The sequence below is a fragment of the Brienomyrus brachyistius genome, unplaced genomic scaffold (assembly GCF_023856365.1).
Source record: "Brienomyrus brachyistius isolate T26 unplaced genomic scaffold, BBRACH_0.4 scaffold1099, whole genome shotgun sequence".
Taxonomy (NCBI): Eukaryota; Metazoa; Chordata; class Actinopteri; order Osteoglossiformes; family Mormyridae; genus Brienomyrus; species Brienomyrus brachyistius.
Genome location: NW_026043374.1, coordinates 16,234 through 42,261, shown reverse-complemented (window position 1 = coordinate 42,261; position 26,028 = coordinate 16,234). Strand labels below are relative to the sequence as shown.

Genomic DNA, 26,028 nt, shown 5'->3' with positions numbered 1-26,028 from the left:
GATGCAACGCCAGAGGCTGCTGTAAACGCATGTGGCATCCTCCAAGCCTGCACTGTATGCATATTTTATGCATTTATGAGTCACTAAACTTTTCTCGCCTCATCTGCTGGCCTTCGTGCGTCGTTTGCGGGTCTCGAAAACTCAAATAGAATTCCCGTTCACGCCGACCCCGCGATATTTCGAAACTTCGATGAAGAAAGCAGAAATGACGACTGTATAGTGTGTCGTGCAGGTTCTGTTTATGCAGATAGGGAAGACCCAAGAAACCTTCAATGTGATCATTCTGGGAGCAGCAGTGCTGGGCTGTTCTTTGCCCCCCCCCCCCCCCCCAACAGCCCCACTCCCCACAACCTGGGTTTCAGGTCCCGTTGTCTCTGTGTAACTTACTTTTAATATGCTTGTAGAGAAAGAAAAAAACGTGGGTGGATCCAAGGGGCTGTAAACCTGTAAAAACGGCAACATGTGTAACAACGTTTACAACCACATCCGTCCGAGATTCGCCATTTTCCTGAAAACCCGTCATACAGCTCATTTTACTCCGCTGCTGGAAATCATCCATAACACCGTATCGGCTCGCCTCACCTTCACCTCCGGAGTGACCCCGGTCACACGGCCCGAGCCAAGATCAGCTTTTATCGCCACCATGAAAAATGTCAACCAGCTGTCTTCACAATGTAATACTCCCAACTACAGCCTGCTGGATAAATGGGGTGTCATCCTCTTTGCAGAAGACCTCCGTGTTGTGACTGGGAGTGGGGAAATGATCGCACCCTCGGCTCTCCTGGGTCAGAGTCTCGGGCCGGCTTTAAGGCGCTAATCAAAGAGGCCGACCCGCAAAGCCGAAGGTGCTGGTTCTGTACGAGGCCAGAGCCAGAACAGCCACACAGGAGGCCATTGCTGTCTTTAATCAAAACAGATGACTACGAACAAAATGATAAACCACATGTAAGCGCTAATTGCGCACAGAACACATCTCCTCTGATCCGAGTCTCAGTTACTTCCCTCAGGTAGAATATACAGAAAAATTCTGGCAGATTATAAAAATCATTCATTCCTAAGCCAATAAATCTTATGAACATGCTGCAGTAATGTAATATTACTTGAAGACACTCTTCATTTTTCATTCTTTATTACAGTATTTCTTCTTCATCTTATTTAATAATGACAGTTTGTAAACTTTATTTTTATTCTTTAAACTGTAACACCAAAAGCAAGATTTCCAGCCTTGGTAGGACCACAAACAGTTTGTTTTGTTGTATATGTTGTATGTTTTGTTGTATGTTATATATGTGTTGTTGTATATCATGTTTTGTTGTATGTTATATATGTTTTGTTGTATGTTATATATGTGTTGTTGTATATCATATGTTTTGTTGTATGTTATATATGTTTTGTTGTATGTTATATCATATGTTATATGTTATGCGTTACGGGGCGGCAGAGTTTGCACGTTCTCTCCGAGGTGCCGTGGGGTTTCCTCCATGTACTCTGGTTTCCCCCCACGGTCCAAAAACATGCTGAACACAGCTGGATCTGCCCCCCGATTGGTCAACTTCAGCCTTCGCCATCTGAATCTGCCGATCACGTTTATTTCATTCGTCCCATCAGATACTCTTATGCAGAGCGTTTGTCGTCACCTGTGGAGGAAGAATGTTACCTTATTCTTACTGAAGTTCGGCCGGTTTCGTTGCCGTAGTTTGCTATAATGTTGCGTCTGATGTAATGTAAGGATCTTCCCTAGTAGCACTTTAGTTACCTTAGAGAGCTAGATAACATTACTGTTGGCTGGGAAGTGAACTGGAACAGTACAGTTGCCGCCCACGACCGTATCGGCTGATTTGTTAACCACCGTCTCAGTATAATTTGTAAATTAAACTATATCATAGGTATGAAAGTACATGGAGAACAAGTAATTTATAGTGTTCCGTACACTATCTACGGTTTCGGACCTCCGCAGTAGGTCCTGGATCGCATCCGCCACACGTATGGAGGACCTACTGTATTAAACATGACAGTTTGCTAACGCTGACATCATCACAGGGTTGCCAGGTTCGGCTCGAGAGAGATTTTCAATTCGATACATTTCTTACCTTAATAGATAAGAAATAATAGTCTGTAGGGTTTAATAATATAGATTTGCCGTATGACTTCTGGCGTGAGAGTCTGAAAGCGTGTCACGTCCGATGCGTGCGCGCTGGAAACCCTGTCAACTCTCATTATAAATAAATTTACCTGATTAGATCGATTATGTGCTATAATTCACTTAAATTAATCACACACAACCTTAAACAACATGCAACGGTTTTTGCTTCCCAAATCAAAGCTTGCTATCAGCAGTTCAGTTACAGCCGCTCTTAGCAGGAATAACCAGGCTTCAGGATCTGTGAGTCCGAACCAAGCAGGTTGATCCTGCGGACAGAACAGACAGTAAAGCTGCACCTTCCCTGCCCGATTCACAGCAAGGCGGTGCAGGTCGCTTCCACCTTTGTTTGCAAAGTCAGTCTGTTTAGGGTTTGGTAATGATCTTGTAATGTTTTTTTTCTGTCTGTGTGTGTGCGCGCATCGTGATGGGTTGGCGCCCCGTCTTGGGTCATTCCCAGCCTTGTACTCATAGCTCCAGATCCCTTGCGACCCTGAATAGGACAATCAGTTACAGAAAATGGATGGATATTAGGTTATGTTGCTATTTTGCTCTTTTCTCTTCCATTGTGTACTTTCTGCAAGTTACAGTAAACATTTTCAGGATTTTCTCTGTCCCACTCTGAAGACTTTTGTCAGGAGACTCTGTAAAATCCTGTGGAAGAATCACAAGAATTCCCTGTCCACAACATCACCAAAATATCCCTCTTTTTTGTTTACTCTTTACTACATTTAGTTTTGCTTGGTTACCAAACCACAGCTACCCTGGGAATTAATCTGCCCTCACTTCTGTGAAAACAGTGTGTTCTCTTTGAGCACAGGAGTTTAATTCCTATTCGCTTTGCATATTGGTCCATTTAGCACACATTCGTATAAAATGATTTTCACTGATCCATCCATCAGAGGGTTAGAGACGGCCCTGACCTCCGGTTCCCTAGCAACAGTTTCCTCGGAACATGCCGGGAACCACCGCGTGGCAGTCGAATCAGGGGAATCCTTAAACGTGCCTAAAGCACCCCATCTGGATCCTCTCAGGGTGGGGGCAGCGCCTCTGTCCCGGCACCCTCCCAGACAGTTGAACCTTTCACCCCATCAGACACTCCTGCAGTCTTAAAGAGAAGCTTGTGCAGTGCTTGTCCCCAGGACCCCCCCCCCAGGCACAGGTACACAGGTAAGTAAAGGCAGGCAGACTGACCAGCAAAGACAAACAACATATATAATCTGTCACATTTCCTCCTCAACGCAGTCTAATCCGCCAATCTTAACCCTATACTCACTGATCGGCAATCAAATGGTATGGTTTCACTGCTTTTCGGAGAGATACTGGGAGCGATGGTCCGGCTGTTCTGGGTTTCCTGGTTTGTTTATTTTAGTTAGAGAGCAGAGAGGTTATTGCGCATATTTACTAGGGCTTACGGACCCCTTTCAAGCCAATCAGATCGAACCATTCCAATCTCCACTTCCTATTGGTCAATTCATTGTCCCTGTCTTAACCCATTCCGAGGAAATCGTTGCTACAATAAACAAACATTTTAATCGCATGACTAATGGGACTTCTAAAAATGATTTAAAGAAAAAAAAAAGAGAGAAGGGCTTTTTCTAGATGATTCTCTTGTATTTGTCTCCGATTCTGTAAGAAAACCACAGTGCTAATCTCCCTCTGCTCGAACGGCGTTCGCTACACGCAAGCGTGGCTGTTTGCAGCCTTCGTGGTTAGGGGGGGGGGGATGAGCTGCAGATGGCCGCGTGTATACATTTCTGCTTGGTGTCACACAGAGCGCGAAGAGAGGAAACATACTGTACGAGGACCGGTCTGTACGTGTGAGCACGTGTGGCCAGATCATCCGCAACACTGCAGTCTGAAGAAGACTGCCGGGATTAAAGCTAAAATTTCTATATATCGCATATAAATACATATCATAGTGCTACTTTGAGGATTGGAAATATAGCGCCTTACAGTATCCTGTCAGCATCTTCATTGCAAACTAAAGCTCTCAAGCTAAATTTTCAAAAGTCAAAAATTAATCCTGTATCAGGAAGTCTTAAAGAAAAATCGAAAAGTGAAAAAGTGTAGCTAAAATAATCCGGACATTAATGTGTGGCAAAGCCGCCGTTTGCTACAATAACTGCCAAAGCTGAATACCTCAGGTCGCTGTGACCGTTACCCATCGGTGGTTTGAGCTATTTAAAAAAAAAAAAAATCGGTTAGGTAATATTACGCAGCCTTGTAATGCACATTTCCATGCAACCATGCATCTTCCAGCCATTTATTCTGAGCAGCTTCTTGTGGACCCCGCAATATGTTCACCACAATAAAAAAATAATGCACAGATTCCACCGGCTTTCATTAGGCTGACGTGCCCACACTCATTCCCCAACCTCCCACCTTTGAAGAAATTAGGAACACATGGAAGGACCAGGAACACAAAACAGACAAATAAAATATAGAGTGATGTTAGGGTATAAAAAACAGCAACAGATGTCATGGTCTGTTTCAGATGGAGCAAGTGGAACTAATGGCAACTTGCGTAATGACAACCAAATGGGAAAAACAATCACACAGATTATCATCGCGGACACAAGGACCCGCCTGCTACGCAAGAATCGGGCACGTCTGCTATCTGGTGCCCAAAAATAGCCATTTGTGCCGAGATGATATGGGTATAAACGGAGTCGAGAGCTGGAGACGGAGTCAAAATTAGGAGGCAAGAAAACAAACACAGGATGCATTGATGTAAATATTAACATAAAGTCTGAATGAAGACATTCACACTTCCTGGAAAAAAATCGGTGATTTAATGTTTGCTCAACCAAAGTGGTTAAATACGTCAGTGAAGTAATCGCCAGTGTTTAGGCTCAGAGATCAATTCAAAGCTGGTTCACCGCAGTTGCAGAATGGCTCATTCTCTCATTCTCCAGATAATCCCTCTCATGGAGGACACCTTGAGATAGGACAAGATTTGTAAACTGCCATTTCAATTAAAAGGACCTGGATTTCACTGAAGCACTAAGTTCTTGCTGCGTGCTGATTGGTCAGTCTATGTAATAAGTCTAACTAATGTTAATGTGAAACAGCAGGATGAGTCTTTCAATCAAGGAAACGAACCAGTCAAAGCAGAAGAAGAATGGAACTATTTAGCCAATCACAGGCGCCTTTCGGTTTTAAGGTAGCTTGTGAAACCTGAAGTAGCTCAAAGTGTCCAGGAAGACGTGGATTATCTGGTCGCCCTCGACCTGGGGTGACTTTAGGGAGACGTCAACCATTCAGAGACTTCTGAAGAGCACCAGCTGAGCGCAGGATCTCACCACACCTCACACACACACACACACACCTCACACACACAGAGTGAAGACCTAACACACAGTGCTGTACATATCCAGTGACTCACATTTTTATAGCGCTTCATGTGAATATTTGTACATTATTACACATTCTGCTGATTGATCCTGTACCGATTCTAATGAGTCATGACCGATTCCCACATCCCCGTAAACTACTCCGCCGTCGACGCTCACATCACGGCATTGAGCAGCTCCCTCCTCACCATTCGTACTGGCAGATTCTGACACACACTGAGGCCGCTGGTTCTGTGTATTTGGCCACAGATGAAAGACGGGATCCTTAGGAGAACAGACTGGAAAAGGCTGTTTGTCTCATTACAACCGCCCATAATTGTTCCCATTTCTTTTGTTTGTTTTGACTCATAAACACATTATTAAAGACACGCAGATGGTGAACTTAGGTGTAACCCTTGCAGAACATGTCAATAATAAGGTTACATGTTCTGGAAGAGGTTGGAATATACAAAAGGTCATTCGGTTTCTGTTGCAGTCAGTCACGGCTGGAGCAACTTTGTATCTATTTAATCCTGCATATTGTAATGTGTAGGGAGGAGATTCATAGTTACTGCATGATGCACTTCACACTGCAATCATGGAAGATGGGGCAACTGTAGACTTGCTTTGGCACAGTTTCAGGAAAATTCCATTTCAACGCACCGCCTGCTCCGATACGCTGAGGATTAGCGCAGTTATTCAGCTTAACTCTCACACGCTCCTACAATAATTACGCGAAGTCACCTGACGTGTGCGTCTGGGGGTCAATTTGACCCCCAGGGTAGGCGCGAGAGTTGAGCTGTAATTCCTCAGATGTCGGAGATGAACAGGTGACCTTTACAGCAATCCATATGTCTCCCAAGACTATGGTGAACATCACGGTCAAAACCCAAGAGAGGCCAAAAGTGAAATGGTCACGCCGGAGAGCACAAGAGGTAGAAAGTGATGCTCACGGCATGATGTGTTCCATCTGTGGGCCTGCTCTCGTCAGTGACAAGGGACGGTACTAGTGGAGTTCAAATCCCACAAATCAAGACCTCCTCTGAACTCAAAAGCGAGAGAACTGAATAATGGACACAAAATATACAGGGTCCACAATCCAAAAAGCCTCAAGCCTTATGGATTTCACAGACTCTGCTTATTTATAGATTTCATTACATCATTTTAAATCCCTTTATCGTCGTATTGCTCCATTTCACAAACTGGGCAATATCACTGCATTTAATTAATGTGCAGTTGTTTCCACAAGCACTGAAATGTCAGGGAGGGCGAGAGAGAGAGAGAGAGAGAGAGAGAGACCACGCCACTGAATGGCATTTTGCTATCGGCAGGTCATGTGACCAGGCACTGTCCTTCTAAGTATTAGAGAGTATCAGAAAATACACACCGTACATACATGCCGTAACGTTAAAACTGACAGGTGAAGTGAATGACAATATCTTGTTACCTGTCCAGTCCAGTATTTGTGTGATTGACCCATATACTCCCCTTCGTCTTTATTCTACGTTAATGTAGTTAATTTATTTATGACTACAAGTTGTAATGTTGAGTGCGAGTAATCGTGATTAATCTTTGAGTCACAGACCAGGTAAGATATATAGATAGATATTTACTCTAAGTAATCATGATACAAGTATAATATTTCAGATTACATCCACATTTCCAATAAAATTTCCCTCTAACTTTTACTCCAATAATCTTTAGTTTGTTCTTGAAGCGCAGTCTATTTCTAATACCTGGGTAGATGTAATGTGCGTGACCTTGCACAAACAATCGTGACCTCGGGGGGTGGGAGCACTCGGGGGGGGGGGGGGGGGGGGGGGGCAGACCCATCCTCCCGCTGCGGGAGAAAGACGAGTGGCGGGATGGGGGAGGGGATTATGACACGCGATCTGATAGAGGGAGCTCACTCATTGGCCAGATTACCCAGAGTGCATGTTTACTGAAAGTTTCACAACGTGATATTCGCAGTCAGTTTAGGCATGTTTTCGGTTGACGGTATAATTCATTTATACATCACACTTTTACAAAGCGTGCCTACCTAAATTCACTGATACCACACCACTGGGCCCTTGCTTGCTGGACTTGCTTGTTGCATACTGCAGCAAATTTTTAGCCACAGGAGATTTATACATAATGAGTATTTAGTATTTTAAGGGCAAAGCAAATTGTGTTTTGTTAGAATTTTGCCTGTTGGGCTTTAAAATAAAGAGAATGCCCATAAATGCATGTTGCTGGAGGCCAGCTTGCTGCGCATTGTTCTCTGCGGATTCGGGGCCAAGCCACACAGGCATGGCAATGGAGCATGGGGCCCGTTTATACCCTCCCGTTAAATTTAAAGGGAAAGGCACACAGGCATGGCAATGGAGCATGGGGCCCGTTTATACCCTCCTGTTAAAGGGAAAGGCACACAGGCATGGCAATGGAGCATGGTGCCCATTTATACCCTCCTGTTAAAGGGAAAGGCACACAGGCATGGCAATGGAGCATGGGGCCCATTTATACCCTCCCGTTAAAGGGAAAGGCACACAGATATGGCAATAGAACATGGGGCCCATCTATACCCTCCCTTTAAATTTAAAGGGAAAGGCTGCCGCACATCGGCCACATGCCGTTTGGTCAGTCGGCGGCTCTACCTCACAGTGGATGTAAAGACAGACGACACATCGGGGAGCTTTAAACGCAGGGCGCGAGTGAACACACCCCCAAGGGAGGGTGCCGCTCCATATTCCAGGGGTCACCGACCCTGATGGCAGACTTTTACTGACTTGTGCAAATCTTTGCTCAGCAATTTTACCCCTTGGGACCAATAAACAAAGAGCAGAAGCGAATCCCCACACCTCAGCACGACGGCTTTGCTGGATCGCGCTCATTCCTCCCGTGTCCAGCACGAGTCACATGGTACATCTCCAGTTAGACTCCAGATTCCGCGGTTTGAAAAAGACCAGCTATAGAGCTCGATGGAAACGGCCGAATCTTCCACTGCCGGTAAACAGTGGAAGATATTGCAGCCAAACTGGATCTCAAAATATGTACTTTATGCATCAAGGACCCTGTTTAGATTTTATTTCACAAATCTAAACAAAACCCAATATAGTAAATAGAACACATATACACACACACACACACACACACACACACACACACACACAGCTATGGAAAAAAGTCACAGCATAATTTTTGGATTCACTCATTTCTAAATTTACAGGTATGCACCTGTGTAAAATACACATTTCAACTGCAGCCTGGCTCTTCCCTGTTTCTCATTAATGAAGGGCTTCTTCCTTGCTTTATGGGACTTCAGTCCTGCTTCTAGGAGTCTGATATGAACTGTCCCAGCAGTGCACTTCACACCTGCACTTAATGCTTCCCATTCCTTTTGAGGGTCACTTGAGGTCATCCTCCGATATTTGAGGGACTGCTGGATAACTTGACGGTCGTCTCTGGCATTAGAGAGTCGCTTCCTCCCTCCACCTGACTGGTTTCTGCTCGTTCCCAGTGTCTCCTGCTTCACCTCGTTCTTGTGTCCTGCTATCTTAGAAACTTTGAGCCTGGAAGCAGCCTGCTGCTCAGTGTAGCCTTCTGCCAGCAGAACCAGGATCAAACCAGGATTTAAAAATGCAGATTTAAATAATATAGGAGTCTCAAAGTTTTCCAGGGTTGTGTGTTTAGTAAATGACACACGCAGGGGTAGATTCGAGTACGGACGGTGAGGACATATACAAACCAAAGCCTTTGATGACACAGAGAAACGTCCAGCTGCCTGATTATTATCCCTGATCAATGTGCTAGCACGAGTACCTTTTCGAAAGGAAATACCAGTTTTAATAAATTGACGAAGTCTACAGATGCATCAAATGACTCGCCAGGGCAGCGGAGCATCCAGCCATCATGGAGCCATGGGTCCCATTCAGCAGGCAGCGGCACGACGAGGTCGTACAAAACGAGCGGCGATCCTGCTAATCTTCACCATCAGCTCCGGGTCGGCGGCCGGCCAACGGCTACATTCTGCGGCAAGCGTATCCTTTCACCGCTCGCCCTTTAATTTCCGCCCTTTTAGCTAATTTAGCAAGCAGAGCGGCTACGGCACAAACATCTGCGCAGCACCCTCGGTATCCGCGCTTGGGACGCCCCGAGGCCAAGCGCCTGGGAGAGAGACTGCGCCCTGGGCGCAATAAGACGCGTAAAAATGTGCTTTCAAACACAGCTTGAGATGGGGCCACGGTGGAGGGAGAAACACTCAGAGGCTGTAGACCATCCGGGCAGCGATCACATCCGCCTTTGAAGAGTACAATTATTTTTCCGTCATCACTCTGCACTGGTAATATAGTATATAATAAATATTACTTTCTTTAACGTCACATTTCATACGTCTTTATACATGCTATTGCTGCTACAACCACATGCACTTAAAACGCTCGTATCTGTTTATATTATATACGTCGGTATTATATATCCATCCATCCGTTTTTTGAAACCGCTTAATCCCAACTGGGATCGCGGGGGGGAACCAACCCTGGGCGGTCGCCAACGGACCGGCAGGGTGCACACACACACAACTACAGGGCCAATTTACAATCAGCAATCAGCCTATCCTGTACACTTCTTTACTGTGGGAGGAAACCGGAGCCCCCGGCGGAAACCCACACGAACATGGGGAGAGCGTGTTAACTCCACACAGAACGGACCCGGGACCAAACCCACCAACCACTGCACCACCTAATTTTACATTCATATTATTATGCTTTATTTTTTAATTTATATATATATATATATATATATATATATATATATATATATATATATATATATATATATATATATATATATATATATATATATATATATATATATATATATATATTTTATTATTTTGTTTATGCAGATGCATGAAACTAAATTAAAACGATGTTTAATTTGGTGTGTGGGAGTGAACATCCACCACTTTGAAATTCATGCCTATGCAAAGATAGTTAACCAATAAATTGTTGTCTGTCTTTGTCACGTGTATTAATGTATTTGCCGATCGCGGAACGAATGTTGAAAATTCTCTGCTGTAGCGGCCGGTCACAGCGTGGCTATTGTCCTTCATTAGCTCTTTTTCTGCAGCTACACAAAGCACATTACAGCAGGATAGGAAGCCTGATCAAACTGCCCTGCAGACTGCATCAGGGAGGCGCCCTGACTCAGCAGATTAGGCCTTTGCATAACCATAAGGTTTTTGGTTCGAATCCCTTCCTCTGCAGAATAGGGACATCTCCACTGGGCTCTGCAGCAAAACCCATAACCCCCCTTGCGGGTGCTCGACCAATAGCCGAGTGTGCACTTTCACGGCAGAAGCTTTGCTCTCACCTGTTACTTTTTTCGAGAGCAAAATAAAGCATCACTTAATCTTTCCATCCAAACAGGTTCACTCTCCTCGTACGTAGTTCACATGTGGACTTGGAAAACTGCCTTGTCTTGAGGTGCACTACACCGTCTCCAAATAACGCAATACAGACCAGAATACCCCAGCGACATCCAGCAAGACCTCGCCTTCTCTGTCTTGGAGGGGAAAGCGACTCGAGGCTTGTTCCAGATATCATCTATCGCTTGGACTTCATTTATTTCTTTACCGTCGCCTGCAAAAAGTACAGCCTGAGTTTCACAGGCTCTGTGAAAAGCGTCGCTTCACTACTTACGTGATGCCGCCAACTCGAGACCCGTTAACGGACAATGACACGATACACATATTATAGGATAGGGGTTTTCTAGCTTCTGAAAGCCGCTCTCTACATTTTCCTGCTAGAAATATAGGTGAAATGGATTTCTTGGCCAGTTGAAAACAGCAGACGATATTTAGTAAGTCTCAGACACTGGAAGGAAAAAAAAAAAATCTGAGCCCACCAGTGGTTAGGAGAACAGTCACTTGAAGATAAATCAGACGGCGCTTCTGCAGAAAGAACATTTCCTGCTATTATTTTCGGTAATACATTGTTATGACTCGGTCACTTGGCCAACAGTTTTATTGAAAACCTGCAATTTTAGCCCTTTGCACACAGCTTGATATTCTACTGGAGTGAATCGGTTCAGTATATCCAGGACATAACTTTCTGGCTTGTGAAATGGGTAACCTACGTGTTTGCCTTGGGTTTAGGACCTAAAGGTCGGACAGGGAATGTGTCAGGGATCTGAATGAGTTCAGGAACATCTACCCAGCCGTAACGTCCTGAATGCTTTGCCAATATCCGTTTCAAAAACTGCATCCTCACCACTTTATATCCAGATAGTAAGGAACAGCTAGAATTATGCTGTCCATCCGTCCTTCCCTGCCCACCCCCCGTATTCAGTATAATACTATGGTACACCTGGAACCTATCCCAGGAAAAATAGGGTACGAGGCAAGATACACCCATGACATGATGCCAGCTATTTTGAAAATGGAAAAGAAACCAGATCTTGTATTTTATAGCTCTACGGACACCCTGAAAATGATCACCAAGACCCTGAAACATAATAATGCCAGAGTTTGCATACGCGGGAATGACGGACAGCGTGGGCAGTGACACTGCAGAGATGGTATCTTAATGTGAGGAATTTAAGCCCAGTTACTTGCGCACGTCACGTCGCTGGTAAACCAGAGAACTTAAAAGTATACGATACGAAGGGGACCTATTTACCGAAATCGGGTATTTTACAAGAAGCTTTTTAAGGTCTCTTAGCTTAAGTGCAGTTTATTAGCAAATATCGTGGTTTTGACCACAGAAACAATGGAAAGAGGAGAAGGTTGTGCAGAAAAGGTAAAGAGGCTTCTGTTTGAATACTCTGATAATGACTCTTCAGACGGCGGTCAAGGGTCAGGCATTTGTGTCACATGGCGTTTAACGGCTTACAGTATCTAGTTATACCCTGCTGACAAGAGGAATTTTTACAGACGGCCAAACCATGGTGCCACCAGGCGGAAATCCGAGCAATAGGGAATACCAAGCACTTAAAATAAGGCAACGTCGACTGGTGCCGGCAGCATCCGGTAACAGGGAATAATCATAAACACAAACTACAAGCATGACGTTCTCTCCAGCTGGGATGCCAGTTGGGAACAGGCTGGATAATGGCCCAATCGCATATTATTAATAACCTCAAGACGTGAAGTCTGCAGTACGTATTTTGCAGAACCACTTCATTTGCACAAATTCAATGCACTTACAACGCAAATCAATGCTTTATCACGCAGAGGCCGATGACATTCTGGAACGTTCAACAACATTCCGACGCTGCTGATCCAGCTTGGCGTGAGAGCAGGGGTTGGATGTTGCTAACCGTCCTTCTTCTGTCATTGACCGGCACGAGAAGAGGCTCCAGTAGGAACCCAGCTGATATACTTGGTCTCCTCTTTCCTTGCCAGGACTCCAGACCCGCAGAGCTGTAGACTCGGACCTGGAGCGAGTCCGATGGATCAGATATCCACACGCAAGCTAGAGAAGCATGAACTCACTGCTAGGGCGCGGCTCATATCGGCGGAGCCAAGTTTCATAAATAAATCACCGTCAGAGATGGTACGCTGCCCTCATGCCTTCTGGAGTTTAGATAAACATTGTAAAATTGACAGTTTGACAGTGTGGATCCACAAAGCCAGAGAGTTGTTTTGTGCAGATAGTTTATTTTGCAATTAATTTTCCTTAAACTTGACAGAGTGATTTCACTGATTTCATCAATAGAAGTAATATTATTACTGAAATCGGTTCCCTGAAAATTAGCGAAAGCACTATAAGCTCTTAGTTCATCTTCTCTCTAGCCTCTGGTATTGTCCTTTTTCCTTTAAAACATGTGCTTGCGTTTTATTGACTGTGCGTTGGTGCAGTTGGCCAGGTAGCACATTTCCCTAAGACCACAGCATAGTAAAAGAGGCCTTCTTCTCATACCATAACTGTGTAGTCTAGCCTTGATTTAATTAGGGAAAATGTACAGGCTTGCTGCCAACAGTTTTCAGTGGTCCCCGAGTTTGTAAACCGGTTTAAAATGTAAAATGAAACCCTACGTAAAATTTATTTTTTAAGAGAAAAAAATAAAGGGAGATACGAACTATAAACATGCTATCAAAACGATCTTTTTTTAAATTATGGAGATTCATGGTAATTTATATGGGCGGCGCAGTGCCGTAGCCGAAAGCGCAGTGAACTCGTGCCTCCCGGACCGAAGGCCCGAACCCACTGGACTGTGTACTGGCTGTGCACTGTGGCTTCCTCCTGTACTCAATAAACACGCAGTTTTCCAAATCAGTGCCCAGAGATGGACCAACATTCCCATTAGGTGGTCCTTTACCCCCCCCCCCCCCCCGTGTCTGTGACACCCCCCCCCCCAGGTCACCTAGTGATGTTTCCCTGTTCATTCGGAGGGAAGATGAACGGATGGATGTCTTGCATGTATATATGTTACATGTATATAGCGCCTTTCAAGACACCCAAAGCACTTTACAGAACCAATGGGGAGCCACTTCAACCCCCCCACCACTGTGTAGCCCCCACAACAGCAGCCATTCTGTGCCAGTACGCTCACCACACAGTAGCTAAGGTGGTTAATGTTAAGGTTACTCATGAATGGCTTTACACATGTACAGAGTGTGATGAGATAACATTTCCCCAATGGTCCCGGCGCAACATCCAGTAACACTGAGCATCACATACAACAGGGCAAAAAGGTGACAAACAGACAACACAATAAAGTGCAAAGGGTGTGATCACATTACAATTTACAATGAACAGCCGGAACAATTAATGGACAGAACAGTACATGACACTCCAGTATTATTTGAGTGGGGGGCATTAGTGACTGAAAGCTCATGGTTATTATATTATATTGTATTGCACGGTACTATTGCACTGGTCACTATATTGTACAGAGTAAACATGAAAATGCAGGTATGAGATTTCAGAAGAGCTACAGTGGTGTGAAAAACTATTTGCCCCCTTCCTGATTTCTTATTCTTTTGCATGTTTGTCACACAAAATGTTTCTGATGATCAAACACATTTAACTATTAGTCAAATATAACACAAGTAAACACAAAATGCCCCCTGAACCTAATAACTGGTTGGGCCACCCTTAGCAGCAATAACTGCAACCAAGCGTTTGCGATAACTTGCAATGAGTCTATTACAGCGCTCTGGAGGAATCTTGGCCCACTCATCTTTGCAGAATTGTTGCAGGCTTGTGGAACGAAGCTGTTACAAAATCTCGTGGAGGCAGAACGGAAGCTACGATACCGTTTGCCGGATGGTCCATGTAATGGATGGTGGTGACGGGGCAGGAGAGAATTCACCAGTTAGATGCAGGGGATGATTAGGAGGCCAGATTTGAAAGGGCTACAGTGGGCAATTTTAGCCAGAACTTGGGACTACCATGCCACAGGACGGGCTAAGCTGCTGGCCACAGTGACCCCGTCACTGCACTGGGACATTGGGACCCACACAGACCACAGGACGGGTTAAGCTGCTGGCCACAGTGACCCCGTAGCTGCACTGGGACATTGGGACCCACACAGACCACAGGACGGGTTAAGCTGCTGGCCACAGTGACCCCGTCACTGCACTGGGGCATTGGGACCCACACAGACCACAGGACCGGCTAACCTGCTGGCCACAGTGTCCCCGTCACTGCACTGGGGCATTGGGACCCATACAGACCACAGGACTGGCTAACCTGCTGGCCACAGTGACCCCGTCACTGCACTGGGGCATTGGGACCCACACAGACCACAGGACGGGCTAACCTTCTGGCCACAGTGTCCCCGTCACTGCACTGGGGCATTGGGACCCATACAGACCACAGGACCGGCTAACCTTCTGGCCACAGTGACCCCGTCACTGCACTGGAGCATTGGGATCCACACAGACCACAGGACGGGCTAACCTGCTGGCCACAGTGTCCCCGTCACTGCACTGGGACATTGGGACCCACACAGACCACAGGACGGGCTAAGCTGCTGGCCACAGTGTCCCCGTCACTGCACTGGGACATTGGGACCCACACAGACCACAGGACCGGCTAACCTGCTGGCCACAGTGTCCCCGTCACTGCACTGGGACATTGGGACCCACACAGACCACAGGACGGGCTAAGCTGCTGGCCACAGTGTCCCCATCACTGCACTGGGACATTGGGACCCACACTGACCACAGGACGGGCTAAGCTGCTGGCCACAGTGTCCCCATCACTGCACTGGGACATTGGGACCCACACAGACCACAGGATGGGCTTCCCTGTTGGCCGCAGTGTCCCCATCACTGCACTGGGACATTGGACCCACACTGACCACAGGACGGGCTAACCTGCTGGCCAGTGTCCCCGTCACTACACTGGGTCATTGGGATCCACATAGACCACAGGACAAGCTAACCCACTGGCCACACCAAAAGTGTTGGTAGAATATGACTGATTGTTACGTAGCATTTACTTGAAGCCAATTAACACCTACAGGAACTTGTTTAACCACAGCACTAAATTAATGCCGACAAGAGGGAATTTCGACACACTCAAATGAAACAGATGCTCCTTTCGTCGATTCTCAGATCTGCGGAAGCTTCTGGCCAAGGTGTCACCCGCAGACGGAAAGTGGCGAAGACAAGGACATTTTTATTACGTGATTACTGGTGAAAGCCATAATGACTGTAATATGGGTTATTCTCAGCTTCCTACACCCTGGTTATTAGTAGAAAATAATCACCTAGTTAATGCAGTGGCAATATGGGTTATAAATCACCATGATTTTTGCCCAAGAAACACAAAGATAGATAAATATTAAGGCCATTTTTCTTCCCTATGAGGGGCATTAAAAAATAAATGGGACACTGCAGGCTTCGTGTCACTGCGCTTTCAGTGGTGCATGTGGCGGCGAGTTACTTTGCACTTTGTGCACCACAAAATAATTGCCCATATTCTTTGAGTCATTTAACACGTTCCCTAACTGTTTCCATATACCTTAGTTACAAAATAGTCACCAAAAAAAATTTGTTGAAAGCGTTACATATTGCACAGAAATCTGGAAGAGAAGTTTAGAGCCGTTCTAAGCCAACATGCCTTTAGAGATCAAGGAAAGACAGGTGCTTTCAATAAGGGAACATTTTCTCACTGCCAGTTTTATCGTTCGCCTTTCCTTCTCCGTTCAGCATTCAACGTAGACAATGCAAGGAGCACTTTCATCTCCAAGCCTTCCAGGCAAGAAGAAAAAAAAATGCTTTCTCAGGCCTTTTATGAAGCATGTGGTGCCAAAGTGTTCGGTGAAAGTGTTCGGCAATGTTCATAGATCTTGTGTCAACCTGCTGCCACATAATGCCAACTGGGGGGCTCCAAAAGCCAAAAGATGCTAAAACGCCCCCCCCCCCCCCCATCACTTTAATCCCAATTCTAAGAGAGTGACAACAGACCACTAATCGTTAAAAAAGAAAACAGGTATGGGAGAAACTCAAGCTGGAATCGTCTGTGGAACCTTAAACTTAACACACTTTTCAAAAGTTCCATTTGCAATATTACTCTTGATAAAATTCTGAGCCAGAATCAAACAAATGTAGACGTATTTCACAGAAACATCGCTACCCTAAGCTCACTGAACTAGAGGAAGAGAAACTCAAGTTGTCGCAGGAAACAACCTTCAAGCACCTGACAGCGCGGTGACCAGCTAATCCATGTCCGGGAGGACACTGATCCGGGACAGGATTTGTTAACTACCATTTCAATGAAAAAGGACCTGGATTTCATTTAAGCACTAAATTCTTGCTGCGTGCTGATTGGTCAGTCTCCTATAATCATGCATGTGTCACTAATGTTAATGTGAAACAGCTGGATGAGTCTCTCAATCAAGGAAACAAACCAGTCATGAAGTGCAACAAGAACGGAACTATTTAGCCAAACACAGGAACCTTTGGGTTTTAAGGTAGTTTGTAAAACCTGAAGTAGCTCAAAGTGTCCAGGATGACGTGGATTATCTGCTCACCATACCAGACAGGTCTGTAGTACAAGGCAGTATCTGTTACAGTGGCTGAGGACATGGAGGATATCTGGGGAAGACAGTAGCCTTGGGGAAGGTCTGTTAAACAGCTTCTGTAAAATATGTATCCATATAACTGGCCAGAAAATGAAAGTTGCACTGAATAGGCAGGTACCATGGTTGACTTAAAGCGTCTCCCTGTCGCTGATAGCAGAACAGCAGCATCCAAATCCCCCCCCCCCCCCCACAGGGACCTTCTGGCACAGCCTGAAATCTCTGGCAGGGTCCATGTCCGGACAGAGGGGTGTTTACCGCTAACTGGCCTGGCAGATCGGAGGGTCTCTGGAGGAAGTTCTCAACCCTTCAGGGTCCAGTCGCTCACACTTGAAAGAGAGAAATTAAATTTCTAAACAAAGATGGAGTTTTTCCTACAATTGCCAGGCGACACACGGCGATAACACCCCCCCCCCCCCCAATGGATGTTTGTGGAGTTAGAAATCACAGTGCCTCTTGCTAAGCTCAACCACAGCACTGAAAGCAACCACGCCAAACGGCCACACACACCGACAATATCCATTTCATCTACTAATTTGCACACAGATAAAGGTGGGTAGTTCAGGTCCAGTGAGTGATTTTGTTTCAACCAACCAGTTGCGCATAAAGAGTCACAGTCACAGAGAACTCAACTGTTCGGTTGACACAAAATCTTGGCCTGGATTTTTACTTTCTGGACCGAACTACCCACCTCAGCACATGGAGTGTGTATATATATAGACATTGAAAAAAATATAACCACAGTTCTGTTAAATCAAGATGTTAAGCCTGACTGCCAGCTCAGATGTACCTCCATTCAACCAGAATCCGTCCAACTTCTAGTAATGGTCCACTTATCCTTCGAGTAGCTTTCAGTTTACACCCAACTGAAACATTTGAGGTTTTAGTTCCATGTCAGAATTACTCCTCTGTGACTACAAGGATTGCCAACACAATGCAGATTTCGCTCTCCCCCTAATTTGAATGACAGCACTGCTGCCAGAAAGAAGCCCCCCGAGGCTGGAAATGCAGAATTGCGAGCAGTTGCCTCAAAACTACAACCCTGAGTCTGTCAAACTATCGTCCCAAGGAAATACAAAGAAATAACAGCAAAGAAAAACAGTATGTGCTACAACCACATTCTGAATAGTCCTGAATGCATTAGAATGCTCGACATTTCTGCGTGGACAGCAAAGTAAGAATTTCATTGCACAGAGAAATGCGCTTCTCTACTGTACATATGACAATAAATGCTTTGAATCTTGTTGTGACTCCTAATTTAGGCATCTATGCCGGATCACAAGCCACAGGTGTCGGAGTGCGATCCTAAACGAGCTGGAGGGTGTGTATTCCCAGTCATCTGGATGTGCTTGCTTACCACGTTTATGGTTTGGCGGGGCGGCAGTTAAGTTTCATGTAGTTTGTACAGTTCAGTCACTGGAGATCAATGAACCGCACTAATCTTTAATATCAGTCATTTTTCCCCACCTATTTTCCCCCAGCTGCCTTCAATCACCGGAGTGTGAATGGAGTGTGGGGGGGGGGGGGGGCGGATAATTACTACCAGATGTAATGTGAAACACTGCAATGTACAAAACAGTGGAGTTTGTAAACATCTCTAAACAAGGCAAAAAACGGTGATGCAGCATCAATGATCAATCAGTCAATAAAGTAATAAAATTCCCCTTAAAAACTGCAATATTCAGCTGCGCACATAAACACCAGTGTTTCTGCTCCATTTTTATCATCTACAAATGCATTTCGTCTGCTTATATTCATTTATTATTATTTTTTTGCAATGTGTTAACTATGGAAAATATTTAACAACCCAGATGAATCAAAACATAGCCCTTTAACTGATGACTGCGACTTGGCTGAAAGTATTAAACATTGTCTGGTTCCACTGAAGTCTTTGCAGCACCTGAAAGTCCACTGTGGTTGTCGTTTTCATTGAAATTTTACAAATATTCATTTACACGGACACTTTTATCCAAAGCGATGTGCGATCTTGTAAATCTTGAGGTCAAAGACCAGCGTCTAGCATATCAGGAGCTGTTTGGGTTAAGGCATGGCCGTCGTTAGGTCCCAACATTCGGGACAATAAGCTGAACGTTCGTAAGCAGCAGCCCCGATGCCAATTATCCTCCTTCAAAAACAAAAAAGTCAAGCCCCAGGTAAACTTGACTTAACCCCTGATCTTTTCGATGGCTAGAAAATGCCCTGTGTTCAGGACCTTTTTCTCAAGGGCCCAGTGATGGTACAGTTACTGTCCCAGCCAAGGGATTCCAACCCATAACCTTCACATATGGACACAGAGCCCTACTCCACTACAGATTCTCCTCTACTTACGAAGAGGACAGTAAGTTCAAATTGTGTTAATTCGGCTCCTGTTTCCTGTCCCCAATATATATTTTTTTCTGCGCGCTAATTCCGCCTGGTACGACTTCTGTCCGCTACTCCCGCCACGCAGCAGCGTAGCGTGCGTACTCCCAGCATCCTAGTTCTTAGTACTTGCGTATGCCCTTAACACTAGATTTACCGAGTTTTTATTCTCTGCTGAGAGTCCCAAGGTGTTTGTCACCCCTGCTGTGATTTTCGCAGGTCTTCAGCCCCATCCTCCTCCTGCTTTTGTTGTGCAAACACACCCATTACCTGTGAGGCCTGGCGCATTTGCATTTTTTACTCAGAGTAGCTCAAATCCAAGGCAGGCTAAACCTCTGTGTGTGACATGGAAACCTTCACAAAAGTCTGCCATATCTATACCAAATATCCCACACGCTGACTGACCTGCAAATATGAAAGACGCACATTCACAAAATATATGGAAACACAAGTCTGTGTTATTTATAAAACAAATTGAGTGAAAATAGAATGAAAAGTTGCTAATAGAATGAAATGAATAAAATGAAAACATGCTAACACTTCAGTCTCCAATGCATGTTTGTATATAAATGTCATAAGCTGAGTGAAGTCATGGTCCATGGTTTTTGACATGCTCATACACATACAGAATAAAATGTCATTTCATTTTCATTGGCCATCACTGAATTATAACACCAAAAGTGAATTTTGTTTTTGTGTGATCTCTCCAGCTTTGCATGTTTGGCTGTTCATGTAAAAATTGATGTATCCGTGCCTCAGTTCCAGGTTCATCTCTTCGTCATCTTTCTGCCTTTTGTCTCAGTGGTTACTGTCCCACACAGTCTGTCTATCTTTCAAAGTCTGTGTTTGCAGCGTTTGAAAACCCAGTGACCATCATCCCTGTATTTGGCAATGGAGTTCCTTGGCTAGAAGAATCGGAAACAATCTTCTTTTTCCTTTCCACCCTGTAGATGCTTTGTACAGAACGTAGGCATTCACCGCCACCAAGTCCAGCATGTTGTAAAACACAGCTACTGGCCACTTGCTTGTTGCTGCTCGTACTGAATACATGCGCGCCATTCTAAACACTGACGTGGAGAATTCCTCTCCCTGTGCAGTGTCCTTTGCCAATGGAGGAAGTTCACGGCAAACGTTATTCACCATGCCCAGTAAAGTGAAGCAGTCTGTGTGACAGTGACAGTGAGGTGAAGAAATTGTCCATTGTGACATTTCTCCCGTCATCCAGAAATGACTCCATCAGACTCATGACCACGTTCTCTGCCAGCCTTCACCAAGAACTGTGCTGAAAGTTTCACTCCAGGAGAACACATGAACATAGATGTACAGCTGTTCTCGACCAAGGTTCATTGTCCATGCAGTATATTTACATTTACATTTACAGGATTTGGCAGACGCCCTTAGCCAGAGCGACTTACATAAGTGCTTTGAGACTCTGCAATGAATTTCCGATGCTAGCTCAATAAGGACCCCAGCTACGAATACTATCTCTGAGAACGCCATTGAGTAGTGCAGAATTTTTATTTTAATTTTAATTTTTTTAAAACACACACCAGAAAAAGAGTCGAGTAAGAATATAGAAGTTCTACGTCAGGTATTTCTGAAAAAGAAAAGTTTTGAGTCGTCGCTTGAAGACATTCAAGGATTCAGCTGTTCGGACATCTAGGGGGAGTTCATTCCATCAATTAGGTGCCAGGACAGAGAAGAGCCGAGATGCGTGTCTTCCTTGTGCCTTGAGGGGAGGTGGGACCAGTCGAGCAGTGCTGGAGGATCGGAGAGATCGTGGTGCAGAGCGGGGTGTGATGAGGTCCTTTAGGTAGGATGGTGCCAGAGAATTTTTGGCTTTGTATGCGAGCATCAGTGTTTTGAATCTGATGCGTGCAGCTACAGGAAGCCAGTGGAGGGAGCGCAGCAAAGGAGTGGTGTGGGAGAACTTGGGAAGGATGAAAACAAGACGAGCAGCTGCATTCTGAATCAGTTGGAGGGGACGGATGGCGCTCAGTGGTAAACCCGCTAGAAGCGAGTTGCAGTAGTCAAGGCGTGAGATGACGAGGGACTGGACGAGTATCTGGGTAGCCTGGGTGGAAAGAAATGGACGTATCCTCCTGATGTTAAAGAGGAGAAACCGACAAGAGCAAGAAAGACTGGCGATATGTGAGGAAAATGACAACCGATCATCTATGGTAACTCCAAGGTTTCTAGCAGAAACCGAAGGACGGATCAGGGAGTTGTCAAAGGAGATCGCAAGGTCCTGGAGGGGGGATGAGTCAGCCGGGATGTAAAGCAACTCAGTTTTACTAGTTTTGAGTTTTAGCTGGTGAGTGGTCATCCAAGATGAGATGTCTGCCAAGCATGTAGAGATCTTAGTGGAGACATGAGTGTCTGAGGGAGGGAAGGAGAGGATGAGTTGAGTGTCATCGGCATAGCAGTGGTAGGAGAAGCCATGTGAGGATATAACTTCGCCAAGAGATTTAGTGTAGAGGGAGAATAGGAGAGGGCCAAGAACCGAGCCCTGAGGGACACCGGTGGAAAGACAACGTGGAGTAGATGTGGATCCATTCCATGTCACTTGGTATATCGCATCCAAGCCAGACAAATTTGGGATCAAGTTCTGGATGGCCACGGATTTGGAGACCAAATACGTCTGCAACGTGTCCCCTAACTTGGGAAAGGACCCCAGTCACCAGAAAAGGGAGAGGCTGGCAGAGAACATGGTCATGAGTCTGATGGAGCCATTTCTGGATGACGGGAGAAATGTCACAACGGACAATTTCTTCACCTCACTGGCACTGTCACACAGACTGCTTCAGCGCAAAACAACACTACTGAGCACAGGGAATAAAGTTTGGTATGAACTTCCTCCAATTTCAAAGGACACTGCACAGCAAGAGGAATTCTCCGCGTCAGTGCTTAGAAGTGGCAGTGTCTCCTTGACAATTTATGCACCTAAAAAAACAAGATTGTGTGTGTTCTGAGTTCCTTGGACCAAGATGTGGCGATCTGTGAAGGCAGAAAGAGGAAACCCAACACGATAACAGACTATAACCACATGAAGGTATGTGAATGTGTGTATAATTTTACATCAGTGCTACAATGTTTTCTGATATGTACTATACAGGCCTATATAGAAAGAAGGTAGAAAAAAAGCAAATACACTCATGACTCTCTCTCTCTCTGCTGTTATAGTGTGGTGTAAATGTGTTGGACCAAATGGCGCGCATGTATTCCGTAAGAGCAGCAACATGCAGGTGGCCAGTAGCTGTATTTTACAACATGCTGGACCTGGTGGTGGCAAATTCCTACGTTCTGTACAAGGCATGTAGACAAAAAAAAAGATTATTTTTGAGTCATCTAGCCAAGGAACTCCATTGCCAATTTATGCCACAAAAGGCTATGGGGACAGAGGAAGGCTGCTGCTGTGTCAGGACTTGTATGGACAACTCAGTGTCAGGTACAGGAGAACTGCAACAGAAACCGCAGCAGGTTTACCAGTGCAAAGTGTTACAAATTCACTTGCGCCAAATGCAGGGATGATGGTCACTGGGTCTGCAAACACTGCAAAGTTTGAAACACTCAATTTTTTTTATAAATAAAACAGACTTGTGCTTCCATATATTTTGTGAATGTGTGTCTTTCATATTTGCAGGTCAGTCAGCATGTGGGATATTTGGTATAGATATGGCAGACTTTTGTGAAGGTTTCCATGTCACACACAGAGGTTTAGCCTGCCTTGGATTTGAGCTACTCTGAGTAAAAAATGCAAATGCGCCAGGCCTCACAGGTAATGGGTGTGTTTGCACAACAAAAGCAGGAGGACAATGGCCCAAGAAACTCTCAGCAGGGATGCTAGTAGGTGTTAGGCCCAGGGAATTTACGCAAATTTGCGTAGATTTGGCAGTTCTAGTGTTAAAATGATGTTCAATAACGACTTACGAACATTTCAAGTTACGAACGGCCGTCCGGAACGTATCTCACTCGCAAGCAGAGGAGCATCTGTATATTTACACATAGTATTAAAACATTCCTAACAAGCACTGATACTGCATTTACATAAATGTTTGCTGCACATAACAGAGATATTCACACCTTAAAGTCTTATCGCCTAACAGAGCGATATTTTAACACAAATTCTTACAAATTCAAGCTACCATGACACAATACCTAGACAAGCAGAAACTTGAATAAAAGTGCTAAAATTTCACCATTTAAACTCTGGTAAAAAAAAAACACCAGTTTTATAAGAGTTTTATAAGAGTTAAGAGGACGATATAATTCATTGCCAGTTCCAGTCGAAGACCTGGTGGCGCCCCAGGCAAGCTTCGCCCCCCAGTCCTAGACACAGTAAAATTGATTTGCTGAGTCGGCGCCCCCTCAAAAGATGACGCCCTAGGCTGCCGCCTATGTCACCCAATGGGTTGACGGAACTGCTCATAGCCAGAAGGAGGATTAAAGTTCTGTCAGACGGGAAGACGCACCTGGCGGGCAAGAACAGTCCTGCGGCACATCCCTCGCTGAGCGGAGTTTAGGCATCAAGGCGTCCAGTCTCTGCGGGAGGATTATAGAAAACATAAATATACATTTCGCACATCAAAAGCAGAGATCGCACTATTTCTGGATAAAGCACAAGAACGCACGAACGCTGTGGCCACACTAACACAGCATCTAAAATTAAGTTAATACCCAGCACCTATAATCAGCCATTCCCGATTCTTTGCGCTAAAAACTAAACAGGACCGATGGTTGTGCGTGTTACCTCGCTAAAATGAATGTTTAATCGTATGGCGATAATATTTATGCAAATTGAGCAGACTGAAAAACATTGCTTCAGGCAATATTACGTTAAAAACCTTAACGCACACTGATCAGAATTATTCGCTCGCATCCATTTACCATTTTAGGCTCAAGCCACCGATTCGCATACCCGAGGATGACAGTTCCGCTTTTAATTCACCTTTTATTTCATGTCGATTGAATCAACACAATATAAAACATTCCAGTCAAGGAGGTAGGCGCACTGAGTACAGCAACGCTTTTTCATTACTGTATTATTCTGAGGCATCTCTGGGGATGTGGTTGCTCATATTTTTATTTCTACTAATTGCATCTTCAAACGCATCCATCCCATCGAGCCGAAAGGGTAAAGGAAGGCATTACCTCTTGCAGGAGCTTTTCAATCGCATCCCGAAGTGTAAGTACGGTTCCATCTGCCCCTAACTCAGAAGCTGCATCCAGGAATAGGGAGCTCTTCTGGGCTTCCAGTACCTTCACACGATGCTCCAGATGGGACGTTCTGGAGCTCAGCAGAAGCCCCAGAGATATTGAGCTCACAGACAGCACGAAACAGGCGGCTGTCGGCAGAATCCCTGCAAAGCAACAGCTCTGCCACGCAAGACTATTCCGAGGCTCGCTTTCCTCTTTATACTTTGCCGCAGAAGCCATCATACAACTTTTCAGCTTTGAAACTCAGAAACGGACGTATTAGCCGACTTCTATAGAGCTGGTGAAAGAAATGCGTTACGGTTTTCCTCCGTTACAACGCACGAGCTTGACATTTACTGTAATAAAAATTCCGAGTCATGATAATTTGCAGCATGAGATTTTTTTTTAAAGCCTTCAGAAAATCCACAGCTGCCAGCACTGGCCGCTTTTCTATGAGCGGCTGCGGACGGTGCTGAACTAGTCTGAGCTGGCGAGCTGGACGCGCGCTGGGAGGATGAGGATGATGATGATGATGCGTCAGAGCCCAAACCCACTTCTGCACGATGCAAAAACTCTGCAATGTCAGTAACAAACTTGCATGTGAAACACTCATGAATGGGTTGATGCATTGCCGCCGACTGGCTAAATTAAAACACTTTGCGAAGCATTAACCGGAATAATTGCTGCTAGGCTACAGGTCTGTGCAGCTGCACTTAATTCATTCGTTAGTCTTGAATAAAAGATTTGTTAATTATAGTGAAAGGAGACAGTATCTTATATTGTAATTGCGGCATCTGATAAAAAAAATTACCGTGCATCTTAGTGTGGGCCTGGATGTAAAAATGCACTTTCATAGATTATTTTTTTGATGGTAATGGTTAATTATTGTAATTTTTTACGTGCGCAGTTGAGTTTATTGTAGGCCGGTGGTTTAACTGAACGGTAATTGAAATATTTCGCTTTTTAAATAAGGTATTCGTT

General features: G+C 45.0%; 1 protein-coding gene across 2 annotated transcripts; it reads right to left on the bottom strand.

The window, feature by feature from the left end:
• Nucleotides 1-1,035: 1,035 nt before the first annotated feature.
• Nucleotides 1,036-25,848, bottom strand: LOC125730264 (collagen alpha-1(XXIII) chain-like). 2 transcript variants are annotated; one of them, XM_049005763.1, is made up of 3 exons: nucleotides 25,003-25,848; nucleotides 24,324-24,393; nucleotides 1,036-1,637 (listed from the first exon to the last, which is right to left on the bottom strand). In XM_049005763.1, exons 1-3 carry the CDS (start codon nucleotides 25,288-25,290, stop codon nucleotides 1,615-1,617), a joined length of 381 nt encoding a protein of 126 aa, XP_048861720.1. In that variant the 5' UTR covers nucleotides 25,291-25,848; the 3' UTR covers nucleotides 1,036-1,614. The 2 variants fall into 2 exon arrangements, 1 of the variants encoding a protein (XP_048861720.1); XR_007390629.1 differs by lacking the exons at nucleotides 24,324-24,393; nucleotides 25,003-25,848 and adding an exon at nucleotides 3,417-3,527.
• Nucleotides 25,849-26,028: the final 180 nt, after the last annotated feature.

Excerpts from the sequence above, each read along its gene's own strand:
- LOC125730264 (XM_049005763.1), bottom strand. The coding sequence starts at position 25,290 with ATGATGGCTTCTGCGGCAAAGTATAAAGAGGAAAGCGAGCCTCGGAAT. Across the intron at positions 24,394-25,002 it reads TTGAAAAGCTCCTGCAAGAG|AGACTGGACGCCTTGATGCC; the intron begins GTAATGCCTTCC and ends ATCCTCCCGCAG. Across the intron at positions 1,638-24,323 it reads GGACTGTTCTTGCCCGCCAG|GTGACGACAAACGCTCTGCA; the intron begins GTGCGTCTTCCC and ends CTTCCTCCACAG.